Source organism: Schistocerca gregaria, chromosome 1 (genome assembly GCF_023897955.1).
Source record: "Schistocerca gregaria isolate iqSchGreg1 chromosome 1, iqSchGreg1.2, whole genome shotgun sequence".
Lineage (NCBI taxonomy): Eukaryota > Metazoa > Arthropoda > Insecta > Orthoptera > Acrididae > Schistocerca > Schistocerca gregaria.
In genome coordinates this window covers 555,430,307-555,444,919 of record NC_064920.1, presented here as the reverse complement: position 1 = coordinate 555,444,919, position 14,613 = coordinate 555,430,307, and the positions used below count along the sequence as shown (strand labels likewise).

The 14,613-nt window shown below is 36.9% G+C and overlaps 1 protein-coding gene across 4 annotated transcripts in view; it reads left to right on the top strand.

Annotated features, from left to right (window-relative positions):
* LOC126356322 (serine/threonine-protein kinase 10) overlaps window positions 1-14,613 on the top strand; it is a 171,633-nt gene that overhangs the window by 149,583 nt on the left and 7,437 nt on the right. For 3 of the 4 annotated variants that reach the window (XM_050007296.1, XM_050007305.1, XM_050007321.1), the window contains 2 exons: window positions 6,936-7,039; window positions 11,244-12,668. In XM_050007296.1, the coding sequence (XP_049863253.1) occupies window positions 6,936-7,039; window positions 11,244-11,480 (341 nt within the window). In that variant the 3' untranslated portion in view covers window positions 11,481-12,668. Of the gene's footprint in view, window positions 1-6,935; window positions 7,040-11,243; window positions 12,669-14,613 lie in introns of those variants that run through there. The other variant, XM_050007313.1, reaches the window with a different exon arrangement.

Here is a 14,613-nt window from a genome sequence, read left to right as displayed (position 1 = left end):
TGTTTCTCTGCCATCTGTTCCCAGAAGGCTTCAGCAATAGTTGTGGGCTGACAGACAGCCTTTGTCACATTCAGTATATGTTTTGAAACTAAGGTGTTTTCTTCTTGCACCATTATTTGCTGCCAATGCCTACTTGCAGTTCCTTTGTTTTCTGGTGTGATGCTCTCTGTAAGTATTTAATGGTGCTCTCTGTAAGTATTTAATGAAAGCCAACCTTCTTTGAATTAACTTGAAGGAAACCATTTTTATAATGCCTTGGTCAAGTTGCTGAAGGTGGATTGTACAGTTTGCAAGGGACAAAAATTACATTTATATTACATAGATATGACTTATCTTGGTGGGGGAGGGAGGGGGTGGGGTGCTGCTTACTGATTGGTAAACAGGATGATTTTCCTGTTTCTAACAAACTAGCCTTGAATCCCAGATGCACATGAATTGTTTGAACATAGTTGTTGTTACCCATGTCTTCATATTAGGCATATTTTTACAAGGATATGTCTGCACATTTTGTGAATATTTCGCCTTTCCAGTTGTTAGTGGCACTACCTTTTCTGTTTCACTTTCATTACAACATAATAAGGCAGTTAACCTCTCTTTGTTAAATTTTCTGCTGTGGGATTTCTCCTCTAAACTCAGAGTTTTTCAGCCCTAAGGTGGAAAAAATAAGCTGCTTTCATGTCCATTAAAAAATAAAAATCATTGGGCCTGCATCTTTTATGATTGATGAAAGAGTATTTTTCTGTGACTGAATGGTGTCAATGTATATATTTCCGGCCTCACTTTGAGCATATTTATACAGTAAATGATGATGTTTCTTGAACCTTTTGCTCCAACCATTGGCTGCTTTTGAAATCCGAGAGTCCCATTTTTCGTGCTAAATACGTTGCTGTAGCACAAATCACAGTACCATCAATTGAAATCTTCAAAGCATGAGCTGGTTTTATATGCTTCGGTAGTATGTTTTCCAGTTGTGGAAACTAACTGTTGCACGCTCTGTTTCTTTTGCCATTTCCTCCTTCCAAACATGCTGCTTTAATTATTTTTTCATTAGCTCACTGTTGCATTTAATGCTGATGGAGGAATGTTCAATTCTCATGTAATATTAAACAGGCTTCATGTGTGAATTTTTGGCCACTTTTCTTCATGTGTTAACTGTCTCACTGTCTTTTTCTCCAAGATGTATCAGTAAACCCATTTGACATCAAAATAAATAAATAAACATGGACAGAGAGTCAGTTAAATGATAAACACACAGAACATCAGAGACTGAGTTACACTCTGATAAATATTCGATTTATTGTTTGGCTCAATTTCTTCCCTGCTTCGAATCTGTACTTGATGGTAGAAGGCGAAAAGTTTTGGCACTGAACAGCACTGTTTACTTGCATATTTCCTCACTCCATGGACGTAAACGTCCTACTACCAGAACTCTTGGTGGCAAAAGTCATGAGCCAAACATCACCTATCCTCCAAATTTAAACATGCTAAACAGTGGGCAAGAATGTATAAATAAATGAGTCATTGTAACATATGCTTTACACAATTAGGACCGAGACTTCCAAAACTGGATGCACTTTGCAGGAAAATGCAGTAATGAGAGAGGCACTAATGAGATTCCACTTTACATTATAGGAATATAAGTTTATTTTATAATACCCAATTCATATTGACAATATAATTAGAATAAGAAACACATGAAAATTGTGAAAAAAAGTTTTACATTCTCCAATTTTACGTTTCTTGCATTCTACTCCATAAATTCATAACCCCTGTGAAAAATCCATAAGATCAATGCTAAAAATTCCCCGGTTTTACATTTCTTCCTAGTAAGGTTTGCCATGATTGGAAGTTCGTACTTGGACATCGTCCTGTTTCCTTCCTATTTGAAATTTGATGTGACTGAATGAGTTATAAGTGGCAAAAAAGACAGATCACGAGTGGTGGGGGAATAATTTAGGCTGTTGTGGATAGGGGAGACCTGAGAGAGGAAATGCTGACATAATCCACGATCAGTGTTGCCAACAAAGCTTGCAGCGTTTAGCTCCACCGCACAATTATGATACAGCTACTGGTACATCGTAGCAGTAATGGGAAAACAAGACAGTTGACGTGAAGTGTTCCGGAATGAGCAAAATCTTGACAAAGGGGCCCCAGCCACTAGCTTTTCTTCTGCCACTTGTAATACAGTCTCATCTTTGTGCTTGTATTTCCGATATCAGTTGTCAAACACAACTCTCAAAGAATATACTTGGTCATAATAAGTCAACCAATAGCCGGGCAGCCACCACACCACACCACACACTGGATGTGTGGAGACAGGGAGTGGCCCTTCAACGATGGGAGTGCAAGTGGGGGTGAAAGCATTTTGTGAAGTGCCGAAAATATACTTTGCATGCAGATGATATGCTATGACAGAGATGTCACATGGAAATAGAACAAGGATTTTGTGATAGCACATTTTAAGAACCTTTGTGTTCAAATCTGACACAATACAGTTGCAACAAGTACACACACTACTCCCGTTACATACTTTGCACCACTCACACACTACACACTGTAGGTCATAAAGATTGGCAGCAGTGATAGAGGCCATGAAGTGAAAGTAGCAGCTGAGCTATCTTTCAAATTTATATTTTACACAGTGTACAGAAATTCAGTGAGGTAACTTCTAATAAGCTTGTAACACCAACTGGGGAAATAAACTCATTTTTTTCATGTCTCTGTTTCTGTCATGGTGGTGAGCATATGAAGTGCGGCTGGTAAGAAAAGCATTAAACAATAACAGCAATGGTGATAAAGTTTGTCTTTAAGCAGATATGCTTATGGTTTGGCCACTTAAGCCACTGTGATGTTTTTGTTTAATTCAACTTGTTCATCAATTTTTGCTATTTTCTGGGTGAGCACAAAGGATCATCTCTCAAAAATGCTTGTTTTGAACATACAATTTGTGGTTATAGCATGTAGCAAAATAGCTCGATTACCTTGTACTCAGAGACCAGTTTCAATTTTTTCATGAGTTTTTACTTGCTGTTACACATTGTGATTTTTTAAGAACTGATGAAATTCGTTATCACGAGTTACTGTATAAACATTGTATTGTACGTTTAATATCATACACGTAGAGAGATATTATGCAAAGTATTGTAGAGGATTGCGATTTTTAATCCTGTATGCAATTACATCTATTTTTGCTAGTATTTTGGGTAGTTCTAACATTTTCCCCGATTCTGTTTCCTCAGTTTTGCGTTTTTTAAGTCTGGACCACATGAAAACATAAAACGTGGGGTCTCACTGTACATGTGACTGAGAGTATCTTATATAATTCAAATGTAATTAGTTTTGGTATGGTAATCCTGGAAGCACTGGAAATGCATAGGTCATTGGATAATATGGCTCAAAATCTATCATGAACCAGCAATTTCTTCGCAAGGACTCTGCAAAAAAGACAGTGTTGCTTAATAATAACTGATTTTTAGCAATATGAGGCGGCACATATGCAAAATAATGTTGTAAAATCAGTAACTTTCGTGTAACTTAACCACAAACTATTTATGCCATACAGAGTTCATTTTCAAATTTTCTTTGTTGCAGTAGTGTTACCAGCTTATGAATCATTTTACTTTTGGTGAGTCAGATCATGCAGACATCAAAGAAATGAATAAAATACTAACTTGACAGAAAATCCTAAGAAGTTTCAAAACCATCTGTCCAGACACCCAATGATGATAATGGCACTGAAACCAAGAAAAAACAGTGAAGGCCAAAATAGTAAGCACCCCAAAACTGTTACACAGAGGAAGTGTGCACTGTAGTTCCTCCTTTAAATCTTCAGAAGAGGACAGAATGACAGATATCAAAATAAATTACCAAAGGATAGAAAAACAACTGAAATCATTCAACAGAAGAAAGCCGACTGTGCCTGACAGGATGATTCTACATAGAACATGTGAAAGGACTTACCTCTCATCTAGCAGCAGTGTGTCATTGGTCTCGAGAGGAGCGACACTTTCCTAATGATTGGAAAACAGCACAGTCATTTCTGTTTTCAAGAAGGGTCATCAGACAGAAGCACAAAACTACAGGCCTATATTTCTGACATCAGCTTATTCCAGAATTTTGGAATTGTTTTATGCTTGCATATTAGGACATTTTTGGAGACAAAAAAACTCCTCTGCGTAAACCAACTGGGTTCCAAAAACAATGACTGTGTGAAACCCAGCTTGCTCTGTTCATCCACGAGACCCAAAAAGTAGTAGATACAGGTGCCTAGGTAGATGCTGTGTTTCTTGATTTTCGGAAGTCCTGTGATAGTTACCCACTGATCCCTAATGAACAAAGTACAAATATACGGAACATCAGACCATCTGTGAATTTGATTGAAGAGTTTATAGCAAATAGAACATAGTATATCATTATGAACGGAGAGAGATCTTCAGGTGTAAGGTGGCTTCAGGTGTGTCCCAGGGAAGTTTTACACGACATTACTTTTCACAGTATACAAGTATATAATTGATGTAGTAGATAATGCTGGAAGTTTTATGAGACTTTTTGTGGATGATGCTGTTGTATACAGAGAAGTAGCAGCATTACCAGAAAATTGTAGCAAAATGCAGAAAGACCTGCAGAGAATAGACACTTGGTGCAGGGAATGGCACCTGACCCTCAACACAACAGATGTAACATAGACAGAAAGATCCTTTATTACATCATTCCACAATTGCAGAACAATCACTGGAAGGAGTTACTTCCATAAAATATATAGTATTACACTTACAGAATTATTTGAAGTGGAATGACCGCATAAAATTAATCGTAAGACAGATGCCATACTGAGATTCACAGGAAGAATCCTCAGGAAATGTACATTAGCAAAGGATGTGGGTTACAATACTTGTTTGATCACTGTTTGAATATTGCTCAAAACAGTAGGGGATACTTATCAGATAGGGGTTATAGAGGAAATGGAAAAAGATCCAATGGAGAGCAGCATGTTTCATTATAGGTTCATGTAGTAAGCACAAAAATAACAAAGAGATACGCAGCCAACCCCAGTGGAAGACACTGCAAGAGAGGTGTAAAGGGTTGTCGTAAGGTCTACTGTTAAAAGTTCTAAGAGTGTACGTTCCCAGAAGAGTCAACCAATCTGTTGCTTCCTCTTACACACATGTCACAGAAAGATGATCAACATAAAATTAGAGAGATTCAACTCCTCACGGAAGCTTACCAGCAACTTGAACAGGAGAAGTGTGGAAGGACACTGGTTCACAAAGGACCCTCCATCACACACTATAAGATGGCTTACGAAGTATAGATGTAGATAATTGAACTCTCATTGGCATCTGAAAACTGAAAGCTACACCCGGTTTTTATTGGAGTATTGGCAGCAGTTGTGACAGCAACTAACATTGACAAATTTCACTCAGCTTTCTTAGAGAATAATCAAACTCTCCTTGTACACAACCAAGTACCTGCAGATGCTGACTGGTGTTGTGTAACATTGCCTGAACAAAGGATGGATGTTTAGACTGCATTCAGGTGTCCAGTAGACATTCGCCTAAATGGGAGATAGGTGCTGTTGGGAACACCAGGACAAGCATGGTGTCAAAAGTGTTAGGACACTGCTGTCACAATGGTATGGTGATAGTGAAATGAAGTATGCTATCTATAAATGAGTTTTAAATGTCAACACGTACTGCAAAGAGATCTGCCCTTGCGACAGTAAAGATGCGAACAGGCATCTTGTTCAGACAGTGTACATTAACTTCTTTCAGCCGACTGGACACTTTGGGGTAGGAGAGGAGAAGTCATATTTTGGGCCTTTGAGAGACTGGATCATTCCTCCAGAGAATTATTGCACTACTTGGATAGTAGCACTGGCAGTGATAGAGGATATTCTCATAGCTATAGACCAAGATATCTTGACACAGCCACATGCCAATTCAAGTTGTTATGAGGATATTAATGGTAGACTGCAAGGCCTCCTCTGCACAGATGTGAGCAGTGTGTATGCCTGGAGAGTCCACATGGGCTATAGTGATTAGAATACTTGTCACAGGGCTACAGGAAAGCATGTGATTCATTGCTGGACTCACATTCACAATATGGCAATTTGACTATATCTCCTGTGGTTCTTCTGGAGGCTGAACAGAAGGGTAGAATGACACACCACAGCTTCAGTGCCTACAGCAGGCACTGCCTGAACTCAAGAGATAGTCATTTGCATATATGGCAAAAACAAGGAGAGTAATAGCTTGAATGTGTGTGTTCACAACACAAAATTGAACTCCTGAAATTATAGCCAATGGCCTGTGGTTATGAATTTTGCTCATTAAACTGTTTTGGGTGTAGTGTTCTAGTGCACTTGTTAACTCAACATAAAATACACTTAATACATAATTGCAATTATTCATTTGTACTTCATGTTTGGTAATAATGACACCAGTGCAAAAAGTGACCAGTCACATTGTACTGATTGCTAAGTTAATTGCCTTGTGACGTAATTGAACCACTATACCCAACTGGGATCTCCACCTTTAAGAAGATTACACCAATTATGAAGGTTACTTAAAAAAGCAGTACTTTCTCAACCAAGCAAATGCTGAAATTATTCATTGTATATGGCCATGGTGAAGTCTATGTCAGAAATCAGTCAGTTCTTCTGCTTTGTACACACACACACACACACACACACACACACACACACACACACACACACACACTTTATTTTGTGCGTATGTATGTGTTATTTGTAAGAACATAATTATGTAAACTTAGTGTAAGCCACCATCTATTTCGAACGTTAGTACCACATATTGTTGTTAATTACTATTTCAGTCAGTTATTTATGAAATCAGTGGGTGAAACCAATATTCAAATAAATGAATGACTGTCTTTGTGTCATATTAATCTAGATGTTAATATTTTTCTGTGAACAGGTAAAATGTTGATGGAGCATGAGACAATGAAATTGAAAGAACAGGAAGAAGGTCATAGTCGTGAACTGAAAGAATGGAAAGGTCAACTGCAACCACGAAAGAGGGTAATTAAAATTTTGTCCTGTGGCATCTCTTGTATATTATTCTTATCTTTGTTTATAGATAGCTATTTCTGCTGGTTTTTGCAGATACTGATCATTGCACAGGTATGATTTATTTTAATATGCTCTTCTGGCTTGCAAGAAGGGACTCCATTGTTGTGATAATGGAAAAGTAGAGGAGGACGAGGTGCCACTGAATTCCTTTTGATGCTTTCCACCTGATGCACACAACAGGCATACACACATTACACACAGAGGCAATACAGTTCTCATAACAATGCAGAGTGATGCATATGTTAAGTTCCTGTGCACAAGCCACCAAGTGTACATGCTCAAGTCTTTCTATTTCAGACAGGAATATGTGTATAACATTCATGATCATGGTATCCATAATTCTGCTTGTTGTTTACTTGTTCTCCTCCTGCTGATTGGTTGTCAGGCTACATTTTCCAATTTGTATTTTAATTTACCATTGTGTTAGCACTGTGGTTGGCTGATCCAGCACAAAACCTGTGAAGTTAGAAAGCAGTTGCCATTAATTTTCTTGTTTCTGGTAGATTAGTTCCACAGGCAGCACAAACCACTGAAGTGACATAATTATCAAAAATTGCTCAGAAATAAGTATAAATAACTTGGAACAAAATAAAAAACCTTGTTTCATACTTCTGACAAGTAAAGCTGTCATCAACTAGATAGCTGGTTTGAACACTTCAGTGCTCTACTAAGCATGGTCCTATTGGCAGTGACTTCTAAATTGACTTGGCTAGGTAGTTATAGGGGATGTATAGTTTAACATGGACTTGATCTCTGAATCGAGGTACAACTGTCATTTTCTTATTAACTAGCACCATCAGAGGTGAAGGAAATGGTAAGTGACAGAGAAAGTGACCAACCAGGGATCGACCCCAAGACCTTCGGATCCCTAGTCTTGCACTTTACTACTGAGCCACCGAGTCATGTTTATGACAAGTATACAGTGAATACATTTCACAGAAGACACGTGTTTATAAAGGGAGAGGGGGAGTAGGAGTATTTGTAATTTAGTTTTGTGGGTGGTATCATTTTCACTACTCTTAACAAATTTTAATTGGGAGCTACAGTAGTGAACAATATGTAAGGTTCTTTTCTGTTGCCTTGCACATCTTAAATTTCAGTCACAGTAAAGCATCAACATAAAAGATGAAAATGTTTTGACACACCAGGCCATCTCCTAGCAATCACACAGCTATTTTGTTACTGTTAGGTGCAAAACTGAAGCAGATGCAACAACCATAATGTCTATACAGTCCTTATAAATGAAGTTACAGCTCTGAAATGGATTGCATAGTAATTAGAAAATGTAAATGTTGTGATTGGAGATGGAGTATTGTTAGTAAAATACATTCATAACCTAGAAGTTACATTTAAGCACAGCCCACGACTTGTTGCCTATTAATAGCATAAACTGATGAGCAATTACCCGCTTGTTCTAAAACTCAACTGCTGTACGTGTTGGAAACCTAATTATATTTGGCCATTGTTTGACGTGATGCAAACAAAATGCCAGCTCTCCTATTTTACTACATTATGTACAATCCGATTCATCAGCTAATGCACACACTAATTTCTCCTTTACAGTACTAAATGTTATCTTCAGAGTGTATTTCAATACTTAGAATCATGCTGCAATGCTTTTAGATTGGGTGCTAACTTCTTCCCAACACAATATTTTCTGAAAGGAAAGTGTTATTTTACCCATTTGAGAACTATGCTGTTTTACACTGAAATGTGTACCTCTATTAAACTTGCAATAATAAACAGGTTTCAATCCATAGTTTTTTTTTTTCTTTCAAAAATTGTAGGTGTTCTTAGAAACACTCTAACGTGGGGAAGAAAAAATCACACTAAGAAACAAAATTGCATCAAAGCTGTACTTCGTCACACATAGGACAAATAAAATTTCATTAAAACAACTATGAAAATTAGTAGTTTTGGTGAAATAACATGAAATTGGCAGTTTTTATAAGATTGTAAAATTTTTAATTTTCCCATATAAAAATTTTATAAATCTGAGGACAGCAGTTTACTAGTGTGTGTAGCTGATAGTTACTGAATGTTAAAAATGTCTTTTGACTTCTAATCTTCTCAGGGCTAATGTTTGTGTATAATCTTAAACTGTCAACTAATTTCCCATATAACAAACTTCAGTATGTCAACAAAAATAGCAACAAAATTACCAAAAAAGTATGAAATTTGGCAGAATACTACAAAGTTTGACAAAAAAACCATTAAATTTGACAAAATAAACGACACCAAATTTTGCAAAATAACCTACACCGAATATCACATACGAGTGACTAATATGTGGCACTAGATACACACATTCTATTTAACGCATGTCCAAAATATTTGCTGGTTTCATTTTTCATTTTGTTTAACTGAGCTTGTCCCAACCACTAATGATTTGTGTGCAGTATAAAACCCTAACCTCCTATTTCTGAGTGCAGTACATCATAGGTACCCCTGGGTGCCAAAATTGAGATTAGGCATTGTTACTATATTGGTGTTAATATTTGTAACCGTACTTTACGTAACTGATGGTTTGGTGACGCTGAGGCGTCTGTTAATTCCTTCATTCTTTGGTATTGAGAGTACTGCATTTTTGTTGAAGTTGTAGAGTGTTTCATGTGTCTCATATGATCATATACTCATATACACTAACGCTTGGTGTGAGTCCAAGCAGCGAGTTCACGTAACAGAACAACTCACCTGAAGATGATTACTGAATTGGGTGTTGACATATTGTCCATAAAATGGAAATAAGAACGTTGCTGAACACCCAAAGCACCCCATTAATCGGTGACAATGAAAAAACCTGAGTGATCACTACCTCGCATTGTCAACTAAAGAAAAAAATATCCACTGATATCATCAAATTATAACTGAAAGCTTGCAGTTGCTGCAAGATGCTCATGTAGTTAATGAAACATAGGTATTTCACTACAACCTGGAAACTAAATGCCATCTAATGCACTGAAAAGCGGCAGCTTTGTCACTGTGGTTGGCAGATACTGAACCGTAACATTGCTTCGAACTGTGGAAGACACACATACAACAGTCTGTTGACAAAGGAGGCGAAAATGTTGGAGATAAATGTTTAATTTTATGAGTTTTGTAATAAAACACATTATTCACACATGATCATTATTTAAATGATGCTCTTTGTATTCTGTGTTATTTGCTTGTACAATATAACAGTACACTTAACAGAATGTTATATTCTGAACAAAAATATTGTTACATAAGTGTAGATTCAGCTTTTTTAATTTTGAGAAACTTAACATTTTTCCTTCAGTCATTTATTCACATTTTCACTCATCTTCCGTATTTGTAAGATCTACAGGAGCTTATTGACATAGTGTATGTTTCCACCCTAAGAAGACAATATTTTATAGACAGACAGAACTTAGAAAGAGAAGATAAAATTTTAAACTTTTAACTATAGTGACAATTTCATATTACTCAATACGTTAACTTGTAAATGGTTCAGTGAACTGCTAGACAATCTGTCGCAATGTTTCTCCAGTTGGACTTCAGAATCTAGGTTGATTCGTAATGAGATAAAATATAGTCAGTAAACAAGCAACAAAAGAGAGAAAAATGTACCAAAAACAGTATCAATACAAATATCAAAGAATCGTTTTCCTTATTAAAGAGAGTCTTCTTACGTCTTATCAGCAAGTGTATTGAAATAATATATCCGAATGGCAGCTGAGTCCTAAATCTGGAAATAGATATTGCCTTCCTTTAATGTTTCTTGTATAAATTGTTAATAATTGACCAAAGCATGCCCTGGTGATCAGTTGCTGAAAGCATGTTTACATGTATATTTATTCTAAGTTTTACTTATTCACATAAACTAAAATTCATAAATATTATTAAGCTATGTATTCTGTCTTATATATATTGACTGCCTTGTTGACCTGTACTAGAGGGATCTCTTGCTAGACAACTATTGTACTAGTACTAATTTTTTAATGTATCAGTTGCTCTGTCTAAATACAAAATAACTTACGTAAAAATGATTGTAGAGTGTTAGTAAGTAGTAAATGTAGATATGTTCTATAGTTTACAACATCCTGTCCAGACATAAACTTGCATGAACTTTCTTTCTTCTCAGTGGTGAGATTACCAACTGAAGTTTTGTGTTTGTACTTGCATGTTATAGAAACTGGAGCAAGAATTTGCTAATGCGATGGCCGAGCATGAGCTGAAGTACGGTGCAACCAGCAACACAACCACCCTCTTATCACCTATTTCCTTACCAACATTTGACCAAAAAGATCCTGTGTCTGCACCATCATCCCCTTTTTTGCTTCCACGTTTGTTCCCAATGCTTAGTAGATCGTCATCAGCATCTCTACGATCTTTAAGTGCTAGCACCCCACAGCTTCACAAAATATAGTTCAGTAACATATCTCAAATTGTACCCAAATTACACTTTTTATCATGCAATGTGTGTTAACGCTTCTCATATGTAGGTGTAATTCCCTTCTTGTTTGTGTCTTCTATCCTTTGCTTTTTAAACTGCCTTGTATGTGCATGTTGTTTGTGTGTGTTGGGGGGGGGGGGGGTGTTGTGTTCTTCTATGTGCTTTATTGAGCTTAAAATTCAATTTTCACCCCATTGTATTCTGCAATTTATATTTTTCCCCCCCCCCTCTCTCTCTCTTCGGATTCATAGTTTGTGAGTGTTCATTTGACATAGTGATGTCAAATAATTATTCATCAATTTTCACTTCCTCTGTATATATGTCATAGCCAAGAGCATGTAATTAGTCTGCTACTGTAGACAGGAAGACCTGTTGAAATATGCTTTCTGCAATATTTTTGCTGTTGGCATAGTTAGCTTCCATAGAACGTGTAATATTGTAGGTGCCATATTTGTGATGAAAAATATATTTTTAGAACATTTTAAGTCCTTAGCCAAGACATTTTTTGTGCCAGTTACTTTCTTCCTATTAACCTATTTATCTTTCAATAATTTGTCTCACATTTATTTTGCTTTATTGAGTGATAAAATAAAGAGATGTAAGAAGTTTTATCAATGTTACTTCTGGATTTTTACAACTGTCTAGCACCATAGCTGGTGCTGAAGTGTAAGCTCTGTTGGTACATTTTTAAATTTCATCACTTACCTCATTCAGACTTGCCAAACATTATTGCATTGCTGCCAAAGATTTTAATCTATTTGATACTGTAAATATTCTGGAGCAAGTTAGTATCATCTAGCTTATTTGGTCATAGTTTTGTGTTAGTCTGCATTGAATTATTTGTTTCTGATTTGAACTATGAACAAAGTTTATTTTGGGGAAACGAATGTTAAAGATTTCTGATGATTCAATTACCCAATACTGTTCACTTCTTAAGTTTTTTGAGCTCTCCAGTGGTATAATGGAATCACTATGAATTTTTTTAGTAGGCATTTACAAAACATTTTTTAAAATTTGTGTAACACTGATCAGAATACACCTTGATGATTAAAAGGTAAGAGGTGGCTATTGATTAGGAAACCTTGTGCTCACTCTGATTTCTGTGTGTTATCCAACACATATTTTGGGGTTTTCAGTATCTCTTTGCAATGGAGAAAAAGATTCAGACATTTTGCTGATCACACTGATTCACTTGGTAATTAACTAATCAGAATAATTATATTTGTCATTCTTTAACACCTGTGTAAAATTGTTGTATTGCAACTAATGTGGTCATAGGAAGATTCACTGCCTAACCATATGTATTCTTTGAGCCTTTGTTGTCATTATTTTGAGCATTTTAATCAATTAATGGTGTGTAAACATTCACATAAAAGGCTGAAGGGTGTATTTTCTTTAATCTGTTGGTGTTGGTTGAATTAACCTCATCTTCCGTTTATTCTCATTATACATCCCTATTCATTTTCCCTTATCTACCTGCTGTCCACTCTCCTGAAAAAGAGATTAAATGGAGAAAATTGTTCTTACCAGGTACGTGGAAGAATACTGGAAAGAAACTAACAGGTATTAAAGCTTTGCCAATATGAGGTCTGTTAAGAAAAGAAATGATGTTCCTCTTGTTACTAAGGATTTATTTGTCACAGACTATCAGTGTACAACTTTTTTTCAACCTTGAAATGTGTCTTCATGAACTGATGTGTAGCCTTGTGGTGTTAGCCTTCAAAGTATGGCCAATTTCAATTCACACATCTTCAGTGGTTCCTTCTGCATACTGCTTTTAGTGAAGCATCAAAGAGCTCCACATTTGACCCTTCCAGCATTACACAAGACATTATCAGACTGTTTGTCCTCCGCCACTGCATTGGTCAGTTTTGATGAAACTTGTCACTGTGGATGGCTGAAAAAAAGTTACTCATGTAATGACTGACAAATTCCTTAGTATTGCTAGCATCTCCCCCCCCCCCCCCCCCAATGTGGGTAGTAATGTGTGGTGCTTAGTATGACCACTCCCAACACAGGAAATGATTAGTGTTGAAGTTTATAACAGTAGGTGACAAGTTTTGACTGGCTGACACTGTAGTCAGTAGAGCATAACTGGCTATTATGGTTGGCAGAATGTTACTATCCGAGTTGTGACCTTTCAGAATAACTCGGTGATGAACAAAAGTCATGTCAGGACCTTATCAGAATGTCTGATGTTCAAGGGTGAAAGATAACAATTTCTCATTTGTACAATACTATTAATTATAGTCCACAGTTCGCCTACAGGGTGTATACGACCTGGGACAACCGGGAGTTCCGGGAAAAACCTGGGAATTTTTGTCACCCGGGAGAAAGCCGGGAAAAATCCGGGAATTTTTGTCATCCGGGGAAAGCCGGGAAAAACCCGGGAATTGTTTTTGAATTCCGGGAATTTTTCATTGTTTTAGTTTTCAGTTAAATTTTTGTGATTTTGACTGGTAAGAACCAGTACTCTAACAAAGGATATTACTGTATCCCACAACTGCGGAATAATGCTGCAGCAACAATAGATGAACGACAGGAAAAAAAAGGAAATATGCCATATACAACAATAAAATAAAGTGCTCATACAAGTGTCTGCCAAAAGCAAAGTGTGTCAAAGGCTTTAAGAAGAATACAATGCTTTCTAACAACAAATTGCCTCAGATGAGTGTGACGTGACAGCTGTTTGTATTAGATTCGTTTGAGCAGTTGCGGGCGGGCTCATGCGCATGCCGCAGTTGAGTCGTGTATGACTACTACCTTCTCCCGCTTCTGGCTACAGATGTGTGGCTGGGTGCCACTATCTAGTATTGCCGCCGTTCGGAAATATCGTAGCTCCGGGGCTGATACACAGAGCAGTCTGAGTTGAGGTGGGTGGTCTCCACGTGACCTGTGTTTACGTTTAGTGATTTTGAGGTTTCCTCTTCATTTATTGCTCTCACATTAAATGAAAACAAAACGGATTTCTGTGGTCGGGAGCTATCAAATGAATTAAAATACGTTCGCATAATTACGGAAGGCTAAAATATGTTATTAGTTTCAGGATTTAATTCCACCTTTCTGACAGTCGAGCATTAATCGCCTTGCAGAACAATGAAGTTAT